Consider the following 19132-nt stretch of genomic DNA (forward strand, 5'->3'; position numbering starts at 1 on the left):
CGTCCTGGCTGAATGCCTACCCTCACACACTCTGTGTGAGGCATCCGCACAGGACGTACAGGGCTGTGTACCCGTACTGGCATAACAGCACATGACACTGGAGCAGGATATCCGGGACCGCGGAGAGGCATTGGAGACCACGAGCGTTGAGCCGGCACACTCCGTCCTGGCTGCATACCCCCTTCGCACGACACGTGCGGGGTGCTCGCACAGGACGTACAGGACTATGCCCGGACCACTCGTGGCACAGTACGCCGCTCCGCATACCGCGGAACCTGCCCCGTCCCATGCTGCCATGCCTGAGTACGGGAAGTTGGTTCCGCTCTCCATCCAGGCTCCGCCAACCTGCCTTCTGGCCCCTCTAACCCGGTGGCCTCCTCTCCAAATCGCCCTGTGGCAGCCTCCTGCTGCCCAGCCGCCCATGCCGTGTGCCCCCCCCAAAAAATTTTTTGGGGTTGCCTCTCGTCCGTCCGACGATGACACTGCTGACGCCGCTGCTCCTCTCTCGCCAGGGCCTTAATCCTAGCCCAAGGTCCCTTGCCCCCGAGCATGTCCTCCCAGGACCACGATTTGCCCACCTGGGCCATCGCCAACCTCTCCATCTCCTTTCCCGGCGCTTCCTCCCATGTCCAGTCCAAGATCTGCCCCTGGACACGCTGCTTGGTCCTTTTATGGTGGGTTCTTCTGTCACGATCGTCGTATTGAATAGACCAAGGCGCAGCGTGATGAACGAACATGGTTAACTTTATTATCTTTAGTGATAATAGAAACAACAATCAACAAAACAACAAACGACTCGTAACGTCCTCGGTAACAATGACCAAACCAACTGGAACAAGAACCCACAAACACAAAGGGTTAACAGATAGTTTAAATATGGCTCCCAATCAGAGACAACCAACGACAGCTGACACTCGTTGCCTCTGATTGGGAGTCACTCTGGCCAACATATAAATAAACACAACAGAAAGAACACACCCTGGCTCAACATATAGAGTCCCAGAGCCAGGGTGTGACACATTCAGGCTCTTCGTGAGGAAAGTGACTGAGCAGTACAGGGGTTACAGTGAAGCTTTGTAACTTTGACATTTAAACTTTGACATTTACACTAAATGAACTTAAAGACTAATTATTGCAGTTGGCTGTTAACAATGTGTTCTGACTAGGTCCTCTCTCAATTCAATTCAATTCAATTTAAGGGCTTTATTGGCATGGGAAACGTGTGTTAACATTGCCAAAGCAAGTGAAGTAGATAGTAAACAAAAGTGAAATAAACAATAAATATTAACAGTAAACATTACACTCAGAAGTTTCAAAAGAATAAAGACATTTCAAATGTCAAATTATGTATATATACAGTGTTGTAACAATGTGCAAATAGTTAAAGTACAAATGGGAAAATAAATGAACATAAATATGGGTTGTATTTACAATGGTGTTTGTTCTTCACTGGTTGCCCTTTTCTTGTGGCAACAGGTCACAAATCTTGCAGCTGTGATGGCACACTGTGGTTTTTCACCCAGTAGATAAGGGAGTTTATCAAAATTGGGTTTGTTTTCTAATTCTTTGTGGATCGCTGTAATCTGAGGGAAATATGTGTCTCTAATATGGTCATACATTTGGCAGGAGGTTAGGAAGTGCAGCTCAGTTTCCACCTCATTTTGTGGGCAGTGTGCACATAGCCTGTCTTCTCTTGAGAGCCAGGTCTGCCTACGGCGGCCTTTCTCAATAGCAAGGCTATGCTCACTGAGTCTGTACATAGTCAAAGCTTTCCTTAAGTTTGGGTCAGTCACAGTGGTCAAGTATTCTGCCACTGTGTACTCTCTGTTTAGGGCCAAATAGCATTCTAGTTTGCTCTGTTTTTTTGTTTGTTCTTTCCAATGTGTCAAGTAATTCTCTCTCTCTCTCTCTCTCTCTCTCTCTCTCTCTCTCTCTCTCTCTCTCTCTCTCTCTCTCTCTCTCTCTCTCTCTCTCTCTCTCTCTCTCTCTCTCTCTCTCTCTCTCTCTCTCTCTCTCTCTCTCTCTCCTCCCCCACTCCCTCTCTCTCTCTCTCTCTCTCTCTCCCTCCCTCTCTCCAGAACATCTCTCTACAGAACCTGCAGAACCAGCAGCATCACTCTCGGATGGGGAACCATGACAACAGCATAGTGATCCAGCAGGCCCTGCCCTCTCCCCAGTCCAGCTCTGTCATCACCCAGGCCCCCTCCACCAACAGACAGATAGGGTGAGGCCTCCAGTCCACAATGCCTGGATTAACCAATACATTAACTAACATTAGACCTGGGTCAAATACAGTACATGTCAAATATGCTATTTTAGTATGCTTACTTTAGCTTGAAGTGTTTCACTTTTGGGACTATTGCTTCCATCTATCCTCTGTGGTTAGTCTAGAGAACTACTCTGCCTTTTCTCTGTCTGATATTCAGTACAGTGATATGAGGATGTCCTTTTCAGCAGTGGCCCAGTGATTGGCATCCTTGTGTAGTCTCTGAGGTCACACCAGTGTTCTGTTACATCTGGAGCTGTGTGTGTGTGTGTGTGTCTGTGTGTGTGTATTGTGTATCTTTCTGTGTGTGTAAGTGTGTGTGTGTGTGTGCGCATCTGTGTGTGTGTGTGTTACTGACAAGGCGATTCATGTTTAGCTGTTGACTGTGTATTGTCCCACAGCAGAGCAGAGCATGTCAAGAGGGGCCCAGGGGAGAGGGATGAGGTCATCTCTGATGGCCCCGGCCCGGCCCTGGCTGCTTTTACAGCGGTTTAGCATTTCATGCTCCAAAATAGTCCCTTTATTTCTTTCACTTTAGGAGGGGGAAGTCACACAATAACTGCCTTTGGTTTAGATGTTTCGATCCTTGTTGCAACTGAAAGCCTTGTCACGCAGCTTCTTGAAAACAGGGTTATGATTGAATTCAGCGTGAAACATGTGAATTCAAAGTGCTTATACAGGCTGATGAACAGGGTTCGTAATGGTAGTGTAGGGTCAGAGGACTGTTCAATTATCCTTCAGTCAGCTTCTTACTCTACGGGTTAAATTAACATTAAAAAAGTTTCCCTGAGGTAAAAAAAGTATTTTCCAAAAGAAGACCTAAAGCGTATGTATGAAAAAATGTATGCACTCACTAACTGTAAGTGGCTCTGGATAAGAGCGTCTGCTAAATGACTAACATGTAAATGTATGTGTCTAGTTGGGGAGTTGGGGAGTTTAACATTAATGCTTGTTGACGTTTGTACATCTGTGAGCTCTTGAGTTCAGACCTCTGTGCTGTAGAAATAGTCAGGATGGGTGTTGGGTGTGCCCCACCATGATGTCATAGACCCTCGTCCCGCACCCCTGGGGTGATATCAGCTTTTTTGGGGGAACGCCTTCATTGCGCTCCCATCCACTGACCTGTGTCTTGAGTTGATGTTGTTTCCTCTCTCTCTCTCTCTCTCTCTCTCTCTCTCTCTCTCTCTCTCTCTCTCTCTCTCTCTCTCTCTCTCTCTCTCTCTCTCTCTCTCTCTCTCTCTCTTCTCTTTGTGTCAGTCTATCTTTCATTGATAATTGACACCTGAATCACACATACTGTACATAATGCAGTCACACAAGCACATGCACACATACACGCGTACGCACGCACACACACACGTACGTGCACACACACACACACACACACACACACACACACAGGGGTGGATGTGAGTGCGCAGACCCACGAGCCACTGCGGCCCCTCATGATGAGTTCAGATGTTTTGTGGCCCCCACCCCCATCATAGTTGCCCATCCCTGCTCTAAGGGATCAGAAGTCAGAAACACCATGCAACAATTACAATGCTTTATTCACTGAATCTGTGTTTGTTTCAGTCATAGCCTATTGTTCTCTCTGTCTCTCTCCCCCTCACTCTCTCTCTCTCTCTGTCTCTCTCCCCCTCACTCGCTCTCTCTCTCTCTCTCAGTCTCTCTCCCCCCTCTCTCTCTCTCCCCCCCTCGCTCTCTCTCTCTCTCTCTGTCTCTCTCCCCCCTCTCTCTCTCTCTCCCCCTCGCTCTCTCGTTCTCTCCCTCGCTCTCTGTGCGTGCTGTTATCTTTAAAACATGCAGTCTAGAAGTGGAATAACATGATGTCTTGGACTAGAAGGTAGCCCTATAGTCTGTCCTGTGTTGAGCCAGACCTATAGTCCTGTGTTAAGCCAGCGTTGTGTTAAGCCAGCATTGTGTTAAGGCAGCTCTGTGTTAAGGCAGCTCTGTGTTAAGCCAGCGTTGTGTTAAGGCAGCGTTGTGTTAAGGCAGCTCTGTGTTAAGGCAGCTCTGTGTTAAGCCAGCGTTGTGTTAAGGCAGCATTGTGTTAAGCCAGCATTGTGTTAAGGCAGCTCTGTGTTAAGGCAGCTCTGTGTTAAGGCAGCTCTGTGTTAAGGCAGCTCTGTGTTAAGCCAGCATTGTGTTAAGGCAGCATTGTGTTAAGCCAGCTCTGTGTTAAGCCAGCATTGTGTTAAGGCAGCTCTGTGTTAAGGCAGCTCTGTGTTAAGGCAGCATTGTGTTAAGGCAGCATTGTGTTAAGGCAGCTCTGTGTTAAGCCAGCATTGTGTTAAGGCAGCTCTGTGTTAAGGCAGCTCTGTGTTAAGGCAGCTCTGTGTTAAGGCAGCATTGTGTTAAGGCAGCTCTGTGTTAAGGCAGCTCTGTGTTAAGCCAGCATTGTGTTAAGGCAGCATTGTGTTAAGGCAGCTCTGTGTTAAGGCAGCGTTGTGTTAAGGCAGCTCTGTGTTAAGGCAGCATTGTGTTAAGGCAGCTCGGTGTTAAGGCAGCTCTGTGTTAAGGCAGCATTGTGTTAAGGCAGCATTGTGTTAAGGCAGCTCTGTGTTAAGCCAGCATTGTGTTAAGGCAGCTCTGTGTTAAGCCAGCATTGTGTTAAGGCAGCATTGTGTTAAGGCAGCATTGTGTTAAGGCAGCTCTGTGTTAAGGCAGCTCTGTGTTAAGCCAGCATTGTGTTAAGGCAGCTCTGTGTTAAGGCAGCTCTGTGTTAAGGCAGCATTGTGTTAAGGCAGCTCTGTGTTAAGGCAGCTCTGTTTTAAGCCAGTATTGTGTTAATGCAGCTCTGTGTTAAGGCAGCATTGTGTTAAGCCAGCATTGTGTTAAGGCAGCATTGTGTTAAGGTAGCATTGTGCATAGATAATAAACAGAGAGTAGCAGCCATTTGATTAGATGTTCAGGAGTCTTATGGCTTGGGGGTAGAAGCTGTTTAAAAGCCTCTTGGCCCTAGACTTGGCGCTCTGGTACCGCTTGCCGTGCGGTAGCAGAGAGAACAGTCTATGACTAGGGTGGCTGGAGTCTTTGACAATTTTGAGGGCCTTCCTCTGACACCGCCTGGTATAGAGGTCCTGGATGGCAGGAAGCTTGGCCCCAGTGATGTACTGGGCCATACACACTACCCTCTGTAGTGCCTTGCGGTTGGAGGCCGAGCAGTTGCCATACCAGGCAATGATGCAACCAGTCAGGATGCTCTCGATGGTGCAGCTGTAGAACCTTTTGAGGATCTGAGGACCCATGCCAAATCTTTTCAGTCTGTGTTAAGCCAGCATTGTGTTAAGACAGCTCTGTGTTAAGCCAGCCTGTGTCCAGTCAGGCCTGTGTAGTTTTACCACTGGTTGGAAGAAGACATGGGCTGTACCAAATGGCACCGTATTCCCATAGGGCTCTGGTCCAAAGTAGTGCTCTATATAGAGAATAGGGCATCATTTGGGACGTAGCCCTGGTGAATATTGGATGTGGGAGCCATCAGTAAGCCTGACTGACACCCCTATACAGGCTCTTTGTACAGGAGAGGACAGGGGTGGAATTACATCCCCTTGGCTTGGAGGAGAAGAAATCACTGTCTGCCAGTAAAAAGAGACATAAGGCTGTGCTGAGAGAGACAGGCCTGTTTTACCTGACTTAACCTGTCATCAAAGACTCCCCACCTCGCTGGAGAGGAGGAGCATGGATAGGAAGACTCACCACTTCAGCATTTTTAGGGAATACAGTTGAACATCAGCCAGCTGGCTAAATCTGGCACATTTACAGAAAGGTTCAGCAGCGTGCATTGTCTCTGTCAAATAAGCTTAATAAACTAAAGTACGTTTTAGTTGGTCAACTTTATTCTATAGTACAGATTCATCCATTTGAATGTGGTTGAGATCGTCAGAAAATCAGCAACTTTGTGGCATGTGTTCACAGTTAAACCTCAGCTATGGCGTAAGCCTCTGCTAAATGTATCTTCTGTATGGCATTGCCTGATCAGGCTGTTTTTAGATTTGTCTGTTTTGGGATTGTTCTGAACGTGCCAATGCATTGTGGTGCGGTGGTAATAGTCTGGGGAATCACTTGGTGTCTGTGTGGCGGTCAGTGCTGGTCACTGAGATGCCAGATGGAGGCAGAATGCAGCTGTTTTAGGGATATTTACAGCAAATACCATCAGGAATACCCTAACATGGAAACAACGTCAGACACAGTAAGCAAAATGAGTTTATGAATACACATATAGGGGAAAACCCAATGTATAGGAAACATGTAACTGAGAAACCCTTCATTTTCAGAGGGTTATAAGAAATATGTAACTGAGAAACCCTTCAGTTTCAGAGGGTTATAAGAAACCTGTAACTGAGAAACCCTTCAGTTTCAGCCTTCAGTTTCAGAGGGTTATAAGAAACCTGTAACTGAGAAACCCTTCAGTTTCAGCCTTCAGTTTCAGAGGGTTATAAGAAACCTGTAACTGAGAAACCCTTCAGTTTCAGAGGGTTATAAGAAACATGTAACTGAGAAACGCCAGGTAGCCGGGCGGTTAAAAGCGTTGGGCCAGTAACTGAAAGGCCTGATCCGACTAGGTGAAATATCTGTTGCTGTGCCCTTGAGCAAGGCACTTAACCCTAATTGCTCCTGTAAGTCGCTCTGGATAAGAGCGTCTGCTAAATTGTAACTGAGGGGAGAAACCCTTCAGTTTCAAAGGGTTATAAGAAACCTGTAACTGAGAAACCCTTCAGTTTCAGAGGTTATAAACCTGTAACTGAGAAACCTTTCATTTTCAGAGGGTTATAAACCTGTAACTGAGAAACCTTTCAGTTTCAGAGGGTTATAAACCTGTAACTGAGAAACCTTTCAGTTTCAGAGGGCTGTAACTGAGAAACCTTTCAGTTTCAGAGGGCTGTAACTGAGAAACGGTTCAGTTTCAGAGGGTTATAAACCTGTAACTGAGAAACGGTTCAGTGTTAGATGTTAATATTGGATTTTGTGCTGCAAAAGGGAATGAATGAAGCCAAGCTATACTAGATAAGCAGGGAAGCCCCTACCACTCTGACTCATGCTCTGACAGCGAGGGACAGAAAGAGACAGAGAGGGGTTACCCTGACCCTGCAGCAGGACAGGAGCCAGCTGTTTGCAACAAGTACCATGGAACCACATCACATGACCAGGAAACAATCGTTTCTAGAAGAGCTGATTCACACGGAGAGAGAGCGGAAGAGAGAGCTGGAAATGTTAACATCAGCGGGAAAAAGGGGGTTGAGGAAACCCCTCTGCAGAGGAACATAGTGGAAGACCGGAAACCATTAGGGCCAACTAGCGCCTCCGTCCTTCTGTTTGTCCGTCCCTCCGTGCATGGGGTCTCTCCACAGGAACTTCCTGTCCCCACAGCGGCTGCTGCTCTGCTAGCTAGGCTACACTACTACACCACACACACACATGCTGGTGAGGTTACACACAGGCCCTGTGTTCATCACAACAGAACAAGATACTGGAGGTCAATGGGGTTCCACTATGGTGCCCTACACTGAAAACTCCCAGTTGTCCCATGTGCAGTATCTGTCAGCTTGTATGCGCCACTAAATTTGGTTGGAAATATCACAAGTTAGTTATTTATCTGTAATTTTCATTGTAGGATTGTGAAACCACATTCTGGTTCAGATATAACCTGAACCTGAACAGGTCCTTGTGTTGTTGTTGTTGTTGTTGTTGTTGTTGTTGTTGTTGTTGTTGTTGTTGTTGCAGAGACCTACAAAGCTTGAATCCCAATAAGATCTTCTCACACCGCACCCCTCCTTTAGAGAGCAGAGATTTGACTGAAGGAAGAGAGATCACCAAGCAAGTACATAATGAGTCTAGTCCCAGCTGGGCTCTGCCGAGCGCGAGGCGTAGAGCGTCCAATGAATTAGGATAACAAGTCGTTTTCATTGCTCCACAATGTTTACTAAAGAGCTTTGAGGCTTGGAATCAATTAAGATTGGCTTTCCTCAAGTCAATTAACTTTATGGTTGAGCTGGGCCTGCAGCTATGAAACCTGAGGAGGACAACGTCGTCGTCCCCCCGCTCTCCCCCTCCCTCCCTCCCTCCCTCCCTCCCTCCCTCCCTCCCTCCCTCCCTCCCTCCCTCCCTCCCTCCCTCCCTCCCTCCCTCTCCCCATCTTACTCCCCCTTGCTCTCTCTCTCTCTCCCCTCCCCTCTCTCTCTCTCTCTCTCTCTCCCTCTCTCTCTCTCTCCCTCTCTCTCTCTCTTCCAATCTTTGTCCCCCTTGCTCTCTCTGTCTATCTCTCGCTCTCTCTCTCTCACTCTCTCTCTCTCCCTCTCTCTCTCTCTCTCTCTCTCTCTCTCTCTCTCAGGAGAGTCCCTGAACACAGACTTTAGAGAACACCACTGACACAAACCAGTGGTATAACCAGGCCTTCAGAAAAAAGATCTTAATGTCATGGCTATCATTATCATACAAAGGGAAAGGGGTGTCCAACGGATTTGAAAGCTCTCTGCCTTTTGAATTCTAAACATCTGGTCCTGAGTTATGTCAGGGCTAAATGTGTTAGACATAGCTAGTCAACCAAGATAGATACAACATTGTAGGGGGACCACAACCTTTTGACTCACAGAAAAGGGAAGTGTGTGTGGGGACGGGGCTGGGCACGGCACAATAGCACTGGTAACAATATCCAAACGTCTGGATGAGTAGGCTACATCATGAATGAAACCTAATGAACTTCATCAGGCATGCAGCTCAGTGAACCTGAAAACAACTGGCTTCTAAATGAGCTCTGATTTCTGATGTGGTGTTAGGTTCAGTCATCAAGCAACCGTCTATTTATAACACATTGGAATCTTTCCAGCGGTATTTTTCCGTACGAGGAATCCAAGCTGGTACAGACAAGTGCTTCTTGTTTATTTTTGTTCCCTATTGTATAAGGTTGTATTTGACTGTAATCATTGCTAGTCGGTTATATTATCCCTGTACGTATGTTTTACCTTTCCTTAATGATTTTCAAGATCAAATTGTCTTTTGTCTATTTTAAACGGATTAATTCATAGCAAAAACAATTCTTTAACAATAATTTTTTCATGAAGATGTTTTGTAATGAAGGAGAATCAAAACAAGTTTTCTGACTGACTGTTATTGGTTTGGAATGAAAACTGATTGTGAAACACTTTCCAGAAGTTGTGAGAAGTTATTGCAGCACACTGGCATAAAACGAATCTTCACCTGCGTTCATTTTTATATCAAAGTAATTGTGACACTCTGGCTCCATGGACTTTGATATTTGAGCCAGGGTGTATTTTGTTTTGTTGGGTATTTGGGTGTATTTCGATGTTGGTAGTTCTGTTGTGTTCATTTCTAGGTTTGGTCTGAGACTCCCAATCGGAGGTAACGAGTGTCAGCTGTCGGCTCGTTATCTCTGATTGGGAGCCATATTTAATCTGTATGTTTTCTTGTTGGGTTTGGGGGGTTTTTGTTCCTTTTGGTCAGTGTACCGTAGGACTTCACATTCGTCATTTGTTTGTTGTTTTCGTGGTTGCTTTTATTTAATTAAAGTCATCATGTTCACTCCACGCGCTGCGTATTGGTCCGTTTCCTCAGACGATCGTGACAGAAAAACCCACCATAAAAGGACCAAGCGGCGTGTCAAGCGGCAACAGGATCCACCTACACAGGATTTATATCCACCCATAAAGGATTCATGGACATGGGAGGAGATTCTGGATGGTAAGGGGCCTTGGGCACAACTGGGGAGAATATCGCCGTCCTCGTGAAGAGCTGGAGGCAGCTAAAGCCGAGAGGCGGCGATATGAGGAGGCAGCACGGAGGCAAGACTGGAAGCCTGTGGGTACTACCCAAGAATTTCTTGGGGGGCTAAGAGGAGTGTGGCGAAGTCAGGTAGGAGACCTGCGCCTACTCCCTGGACTGACCGTGGAGAGCGAGAGTACGGGCAGACACCGTGTTACGCAGTTGAGCGCATGGTGTCTCCTGTACGCAGGCATAGCCCGGTTCGGTACAGTCCAGCTCCACGTATCGGCCGGGCCAGATTGAGTGTTGAGCCGGATGTCATGAAGCCGGTCCCACGCAGCTGGTCACCAGTGCGTCTCCTCGGGCCGGCGTACATGGCACCAGCCTTGCGCATGGTGTTCCCGGTTCGCCCACATAGGCCGGTGCGGGTTATTACACCTCCCCGTACTGGTCGGGCGACGGGGAGCATCAACCCAGGGAAGGTTGGGCAGGCTCAGTGCTCAAGGGAGCCAGTACGCCTGCACGGTCCGGTATTTCCGGTACCACCTCCTCGCTCCAGCCCAGTACCACCAGTACCTACACCACGCACCAGGTTTCCAGTGCGTCTTCAGAGCCCTGTGTCTCCTCCACGCACTGGCTCTATGGTGCGTGTCTCCAGCCCTTTACCACCAGTGCATACACCACGCACCAAGCCTCCTGTGTGTTCCCCGAGTCCTGTGCGTCCTGTTGCTGCTCTCCGCACTAGGCGTTATGTGAGTCCCCAGGGTCCAGCATGCCCTGTTCCGGCTCCCCGCACTAGGCGTTATGTGAGTCCCCAGGGTCCAGCATGCCCTGTTCCGGCTCTCCGCACTAGGCGTTATGTGAGTCCCCAGGGTCCAGCATGCCCTGTTCCGGCTCCCCGCACTAGGCGTTATGTGAGTCCCCAGGGTCCAGCATGCCCTGTTCCGGCTCTCCGCACTAGGCGTTATGTGAGTCCCCAGGGTCCAGCATGCCCTGTTCCGGCTCTCCGCACTAGGCGTTATGTGCGTTCCCAGGGTCCAGCAAGCCCTGTTGCTTCTCTCCGCACTAGCCCTGAGATGCGTGTCCTCAGCCCGGTACCTCCTGTTCCGGCACCACGCACCAGGCCTACGATGCGCCTCAGACGGCCAGAGTCTGCCGTCTGCCCAACGGGGCCTGAATTGTCCGTCTGCCCAACGCCGTCTGAACTGCCTGTCTGCCAAGCGCCGCAGGAACTGCCCGTCTGTACTGAGCCTGCAAAGCCGCCCGTCTGCCATGAGCCTTCAGAGCCGTCCGCCAGACCGGAGCCGCTAGAGCTCTCCGCCAGACAGGATCAGCCAGAGCCTTCCGCCAGACAGGATCAGCCAGAGCCTTCCGCCAGACAGGATCAGCCAGAGCCTTCCGCCAGACAGGATCAGCCAGAGCCTTCCGCCAGACAGGATCAGCCAGAGCCTTCCGCCAGACAGGATCAGCCAGAGCCTTCCGCCAGACAGGATCAGCCAGAGCCTTCTGCCAGACAGGATCAGCCTGAGCCTTCCGCCAGCCAGGATCCGCCAGAGCCGTCCAGCCAGGATCCGCCAGAGCCGTCCAGCCAGGATCCGCCAGAGCCCCTTAGTCAGGTACTGTCCCTTAGTCCGGTGCTGCCCCTTAGTCCGGTGCCGCCCCTTAATCCAGTGGGGGTTAGTTGGGGGGTGGTCATGTGGAGGGGGCTACGGAAGCGGATAGTGACTAAGGTGGGGTGGGGACCACGACCTGGGCCAGAGCCGCCACCATGGACAGACGCCCACCCAGACCCTCCCCTAGACTGTATGCTGGTGCGCCCGGAGTGCACACCTTTAGGGGGGGGTACTGTGACACTCTGGCTCCATGGACTTTGATATTTGAGCCAGGGTGTATTTTGTTTTGTTGGGTATTTGGGTGTATTTCGATGTTGGTAGTTCTGTTGTGTTCATTTCTAGGTTTGGTCTGAGACTCCCAATCGGAGGTAACGAGTGTCAGCTGTCGGCTCGTTATCTCTGATTGGGAGCCATATTTAATCTGTATGTTTTCTTGTTGGGTTTGGGGGGTTTTTGTTCCTTTTGGTCAGTGTACCGTAGGACTTCACATTCGTCATTTGTTTGTTGTTTTCGTGGTTGCTTTTATTTAATTAAAGTCATCATGTTCACTCCACGCGCTGCGTATTGGTCCGTTTCCTCAGACGATCGTGACAGTAATCTGTTGTTATTAGCACACACACACGCATGCACGCACACACACACACACACACGCACACGCACACACGCACACGCACACACACACACACACACACACGCACACGCACTTTGTCGTTAAACTGGAACAACCTCCCAAGACTTTTTAATACGCAGAGAAGTAGTGTGTGAGATACCACCTTGGCCTCCACCTTCAGACATGAAAAGTAAAGGAAGACTGTTTCCCTTGTTTGAAGTTTGTAACATGCCATTCCAGACTTATGACATACTTATTTTTCAAGCGTAGTAGAATATCAGAGGTGACATTTTTTCCTTTTTATTTCTCTAAATGCAGAGTTGGTCTGTTGAGGTCAAATGACTTTGTGGATATTAAGTGCATAGTGGAGTGAGGAGCACATAAAAAAGAAAGGGTTGTGTATTAATTTTTTTCCCTCATAGAAGAAGGAACTGGTTTATCAGTAGGTATGCGGCTCAGCAAAGTGAAACTTGGTGCAACACGAAGGGAAGAGCGGTGAAGAAAATGACTCAGAGCTTTTTGTTCACATGTAGTTTAAGATACATGTTTATGTTCACACCTCTGGGCCGGGCCAGGCTGCAGCATCTTGTGGTCAGCCTATTGCTAGAAGGGAAGTTCACTACTGAAATAGAACCAAACGTTTTCATCAGTCTCACGCTAGGCTGTAGGGTACACTATGAGAATAGATCAGGCTTTGACTTGCTTTGTTTTTTCATGGAATATGATCTTATGTTTATTGCAAAATATATAGAAACATTTAATTATGTGTGTTCTTTATTTATCCATACAAAACCAGCTGGTCCCTATAGGATCCCTAACCTTTAGATGAATGGAGAACCATGTTGTTTTTCAAGTCTCTAGTACACCACTGCCTGTTTAAACATGATGAGCTACATTTACGCTGTGGACTATTAGGTGCTTGAAGAGTGATTCACCGATGACTCCATCATGTGTGAACTGAAATCCTCTTCCTTCCTGTTACAACTTCAGTTGTAGTGAGATCTCTGCTCAACTTAAGTTGGGCCAAAAACCTGGAAGGTATGGAATATTTCTCCATTCTTATTGGTGGGCAGGGCCAACGCTTTAATAATAAACACATCTTACAGAGTGAGTGTGGCTTTAAGTGAATGGAATTCACTTAATATTCACCATAGAATGACATATAGACCTCATGCTAATAGAATATGATTGATAGGATCTTTGTTTGGTCAACACTCCTACTGTACACTGCTTTCCATCTACCAGTAGATAAGACAACGCTAGCCACTGTTATCCTGCTGCCCATGGTGTGTTGGTGTCGGAGTGGGGAAGTGGAGGTCCGGGTCACAATAACTAACGACCAGTGGTTCTTGTCATGTTTTCATTGGCCAGGATTTGACCTTGTGACCCCTGGCTGCTTCAGCCACATTTCCTGTATTATTGTTGATGATTAGATTGCATTTACACAGTCAGGGAGATAAGGAGGAGGGAGGGAGGTCCACCCTGAGACCAGACCAGGGGAGGGAGGTTCACCCTGAGACCAGACCAGGGGAACTGAACTGCCACAGAATGTCTGTGTCCCAAATAGCACCGTATTCCCTATATAGTGCACTACTTTTGAGCTGAGCCCTAAATTAGTCAACTATATAGGATGCCATTTGGGATGTAGACAATGCATGGGTAGATTTGACCTCCTGACCCTCCCTGCCCATGCCATGACCTCACCATCTGCTGGACAGCAGGACATGGATGTGTGAACCACTGTGTTGTGGTGACCTGACCTTAGAATGTACAGTAGAGTGAGAGAGAGAGAGAGAGAGAGAGAGAGAGAGAGAGAGAGAGAGAGAGAGAGAGAGAGAGATGAAACGTGGAGAGAGAGAGCGAGGTAGAGCAACAGGCAGGGAGAGGGCTAGAGAGGGAGAGGTAGAGAGGGAGGGAGAGAGAGGGAGAGAGAGATGAAACGTGGAGAGGAGAGAGAGAGAGAGAGAGAGAGAGAGAGAGATGAAACGTGGAGAGAGAGAGAGAGAGAGAGAGAGAGAGAGAGAGAGAGAGAGAGAGAGATGAAACGTGGGGAGAGAGAGAGCGAGGTAGAGCAACAGGCAGGGAGAGGGAGAGAGCTAGAGAGGGAGAGGTAGAGAGAGGTAGAGAGAGAGAGAGGGAGGGAGAGAGAGAGAGGTAGAGAGAGGTAGAGAGAGAGAGGGAGGGAGAGAGAGAGAGGTAGAGCAACAGGCAGGGAGAGGGAGAGGGCTAGAGAGGGAGAGGTAGAGAGAGGTAGAGAGAGAGAGGGAGGGAGAGAGAGAGGCAGCAGGATGTACATCTGACCTGAATTAAGATGAGCTCATTGTGTATTGCAGTGGGTTTAATAGTGAGTTTGGAGAGGAACGCCCAGGCTCTGTTCCCTCTCATTCCAGCAGGTCATCTCTGCCCTGGGGCCACCACACATGCTGCCTCCTGCACTGTAATGTAACACACACACATATACACACACACACACACACACACACACACACTCACTCACTCAGCTCTCAGGAACACTGGCATACCACAGCATGGAAGAGAGGAAGAGAGGGAACAGATGGAGCATGGAGGAGAGGAGGAGAGATGAGAGGAGGAAGGAGGAGAGGAGGAGGGGATCATAGGAGAGGATGGAGGAGAGGAAGAGGGGATCAGGAGAGGAAGAGAGGTCTCTGATGATGATGGTGGAGAGGTAGAGATGGAATTACTGTAACTGTCTGACTTTAACCTGGGTGAATTCTACAGTATGTATCCTCTCCTCTTCTCCTCTCCCTCCTCTGCTCTTCTCTTCTCCTCTCCTCTCCTCCTTCTCTTCTCCTCTCCTCTCCTCCTCTTCTCCTCTTCTCCTCCCTTCTCTTCTCTTCTCCTCTCCTCCTTCCCTTCTCCTCTCCTCTCCTCTCCTCCCCTTCTCTCCTCTCCTCTCCTCTCCCTCTCCTCTCCTCTCCTCTCCTCTCCTCTCCTCTCCTCTCCTCTCCTCTCCTCCCCTTCTCCTCCCTTCTCCTCTTCTCTTCTCCTCTCCTCCCGCTAATAAAAGTCAACCAGTGTCGTAAGCCATTAGGGCTGATTTATTTGATCAGATTGGTATTATTTCCTTGGTCCAAACCCCATGGCACTCTCCTCCAAGCCAGTGATTAAAGGCAGTAAATCAGGGGCAGGTCCTGCCTAGTGTTTACTCAGTGAGCCAGGCAGCTGCAAGCTGTTTGAGGCCGTTATTTCTCCCTGTGTTTACCTCTGTTCCCATGACGACCCGCACCACCATCTCCCAGCGTCTGGAACTTGGCCCTGGGTTGTTTTGGTTACATTTGAAAGTTTTGCGCTGCTGTGTCTACCAGAGTTAGCAGGGACTTCACCCAGGATAGCCCAGCACATGAGAGGAGTGCTGGAGTGACTGCAGCGCTGTTAGATCGGGGGAAGGAGCGAGAGGGAGAGCGGGGGAGAGAGAGAGAGGTAAGGAGTGAGAGGGTGAGCGAGAGAGCAGGAGAGAGGAGGGAGGGAGGGAGGGAGGAAGAAGGCTGGGGGCAGGCAGGCATGCAGCGGGTGGGGGGAAGGAGAGAAGCCAAGAGCATTACATCATTACTGGATCAGTCAGAAGGGAAGGATATGAGTCAGTGGGCTATCTCTCTCTCTCTCGCTCTCTCTCCCTCCCGCTCCCTCCCTCTCCCGCTCTCTCTCGCTCTCGCTCTCACTCTCTCTCTCTCTCTCTCGCTCTCTTTCTCTCTCTCTCTCTCTCTCTCCCCCCCCCCCTCTCTCCCCCCCGCTCTCTCTCTCTCCCCTTCTCTCCCCCCTCTCTCTCTCTCTCTCGCTTTCTCTCTCTCTCCCTCTCTCTCTCTCTCTCTCTCTCTCTCTCTCTCTCTCTCTCTCTCTCTCTCTCCCCCTCTCTCCCCCTCGCTCTCTCTCTCTCCCCTTCTCTCTCTCCCCCCCTCTCTCTCTCTCTCTCCCCTTCTCTCTCTCTCCCTCTCTCTCTCTCTCTCTCTCTCTCTCTCTCTCTCTCTCTCTCTCTCTCTCTCTCTCTCTCTCTCTCTCTCTCTCTCTCTCTCTCTCTCTCTCTCTCTCTCTCTCTCTCCAACTCTCTCGCCCCCTCTCTCTCTCCCTCTCTCTCCATTCTCCTCCCTCCTCTTGGACAGCTGCCAAGTCTCTTATGTTCCACTCTCTAGTGCTTGAGTTGGAGATGGTACTCGGCCTGCGACAATATAGCTCAGTGTGTGTGTGCACGTGTGTGTGTTCCTGTATGTGTGTGTGTTTGTGTGTGTGGCTGTGCTGACCCTGGGATTTGTAGCTTAGACCCAGTAATCTATAGTGGTCTGTCAGTGTCAGTGGGGAGGAAAGACTGCCTGTCAGTGTCAGTGGGGAGGAAAGACTGCCTGTCAGTGTCAGTGGGGAGGAAATACTGCCTGTCAGTGTCAGTGGGGAGTAAAGACTGCCTGTCAGTGTCAGTGGGGAGTAAAGACTGCCTGTCAGTGTCAGTGGGGAGGAAATACTGCCTGTCAGTGTCAGTGGGGAGTAAAGACTGCCTGTCAGTGTCAGTGGGGAGTAAAGACTGCCTGTCAGTGTCAGTGGGGAGGAAAGACTGCCTGTCAGTGTCAGTGGGGAGGAAAGACTGCCTGTCAGTGTCAGTGGGGAGTAAAGACTGCCTGTCAGTGTCAGTGGGGAGGAAGGACTGCCTGTCAGTGTCAGTGGGGAGGAAAGACTGCCTGGCAGTGTCAGTGGAGAAGTAGAGAAGTAGAGAATGAGAAAAGAAAGATGGGGATGGGTAGGTGAGGGGTAGCAGTGATGTCATGGTGTAGGGGAGAGGATGGGTTTGAGGGGTGGAGAGAAGAGGAGGGTACTGGAGAGGAGGGGGGTAGAAGAGGACAGGAGGAAAGTAGAGGAGAGGAGAGGAGAGGAGAGGAGAGGAGAGGAGAGGAGAGGAGAGGAGAGGAAAGGAAAATGGAGGAGAGGAAAGGAGGGGTAGAGGACAGGGGAGGAGTGGAGAGAAGAGGAGAGGAGAGAAGAGGAGAGGAGAGAAGAGGAGAGGAGTGGAGAGGAGAGGTGGAGAGGAGAGGAGAGGAGAGGAGAGGAGAGGAGAGGAGAGGAGAGGAGAGGAGAGGAGAGGAGAGGAGAGGAGAGGAGAGGAGAGGAGAGGGAGAGGAGAGGAGAGAGGAGAGGAGAGGAGAGGACAGAAGGAGAGGAGAGGAGAGGAAAATTGAGGAGAGGAAAGGAGGGGTAGAGGACAGGAGAGGAGTGGAGAGAAGAGGAGAGGAGAGGAGTGGAGAGGAGAGGTGGAGAGGAGAGGCACTCAGTAACGTGAGATAGAGTGTATTGTCAGGACTGACTACAGTGTACCTGCTGTCCCCAGGGGCCTGCTGCCTGCTGCCCTGACTATTAGCAATCCCCACTGTGGAGACACAGCCTGCCGTCCCACACACACACACACACACACACACACACACACACACACACACACACACACACACACACACACACACACACACACACACACACACACACACACACACACACACACACACACACACACACACACACAGACTTCATGCCCATGCTCTCCAACACTAGCTCCTCATATAGACTCACCATGCACACAGTCACACAGACTCATTCTCACACGGTCGTATTAGTACTAGCTGCAGGCCTGCATTTAACATTTTTTAAAAATGTCTTCCTTTATAAAGCCCTCAGACAGACAGAGAGCTGAGTTTAACTCCGGGAGAAGCCCTGTCAGGTAGAGGTGTTTTTTCTACTGCTGGACGGGCGGTATGGCTAGTGGTCTGGGGGTGGGTAACTCCCAACACCCCTCTCTGGGCCTGCTGCAGGTGAGCTGTGCTGACAGACAGACAGGCAGACAGACAGACAGGCAGGCAGGCAGGCAGGCAGGCAGACAGGCAGGCAGGCAGGCAGGCAGGCAGGCAGACAAGGGCAACCTGCAGAGCTTCAAAGGGCTCCTTTCTTGTCTTCTGTACGAGCCAGAGACCAGGGCAAGTAGCAGTGACCTGCCTTTCCTGTCCCCTGTGCTTTAAAACACACACAGCAGTAAGCACACTATATACAGTAGACACACACACACAAACAGACACACACACACGCACACACACCTTTCGGTATGGCCCTGTGTTGCGGCTACAGCTTGTAGCGTTGGTACCATACAGTACCTTTAAAGGGACAGCGTATTGAGACACGTTGGAACTTTGTCAAACCTGAACACAGTGCTTCTTTAAAGTTGTATTTCTCAACGCCATTTTGTCTTTCCCAGAAGGCCTACCTGAGTTGAAGCGACTTGAATAAACATGCTGATTTCACTAGAACTGCCATCCCATACAGTTTGTCAAAGGGGCAAACCCAATCACACAACTAGCACAGCACATGTTGAATGTGTGCCTTCTGTCAGCCGCATGCCTTTCCCCATGTGGAAGGGTTTGCCTTCGCACGGTCTCTCCTTCCACATGCCCATGTCACATGTTCTGCTGAATGGTTGTGATTGTGACAAATCACAATGTTAGACAGACATGACATATCGTCCCAACCGTAATGGTCCTCTGTGTGGGTGTGTGTGTGTGTGTGTGTGTGTGTGTGTGTGTGTGTGTGTGTGTGTGTGTGTGTGTGTGTGTGTGTGTGTGTGTGTGTGTGTGTGTGTGTGTGCAGTAATCTAAATGTCTGGAGCGTAAATGCACACATTTAGGTCTTGGAAAATACAGGTATTTGTTCAGGTGGGGGAACATTTGCTCAGCGACAGCCCCATTTTCCCGTCATTCTCCAGTGCTAACACTAACTCTATGCTATTACCTCAATCACAGCCGGGATGGAGCGGCCCATTGATTACATCGAGCCGTTTAGTGTCACTAACCTAAACACCTCTGGTTAGAAGTAATTGGCAAATGTCCATGGAAATAGATCTTTACCAAAGCATTGAGTGTTATGGTTATTAGGCCTAGAGGA

General features: G+C 49.4%; 1 protein-coding gene across 1 annotated transcript in view; it reads left to right on the top strand.

Moving 5' to 3' along the window:
* Positions 1 to 19132, top strand: part of LOC121558335 (cyclic AMP-responsive element-binding protein 5-like) — a 91761-nt gene that overhangs the window by 21738 nt on the left and 50891 nt on the right. Inside the window, exon 6 of the mRNA XM_045215180.1 lies at positions 2079 to 2224. Within this exon, the coding sequence (XP_045071115.1) occupies positions 2079 to 2224 (146 nt within the window). The remainder of the gene's footprint in view (positions 1 to 2078; positions 2225 to 19132) is intronic.

The sequence above is a fragment of the Coregonus clupeaformis genome, unplaced genomic scaffold (genome assembly GCF_020615455.1).
Source record: "Coregonus clupeaformis isolate EN_2021a unplaced genomic scaffold, ASM2061545v1 scaf0386, whole genome shotgun sequence".
NCBI classification, from domain to species: domain Eukaryota; kingdom Metazoa; phylum Chordata; class Actinopteri; order Salmoniformes; family Salmonidae; genus Coregonus; species Coregonus clupeaformis.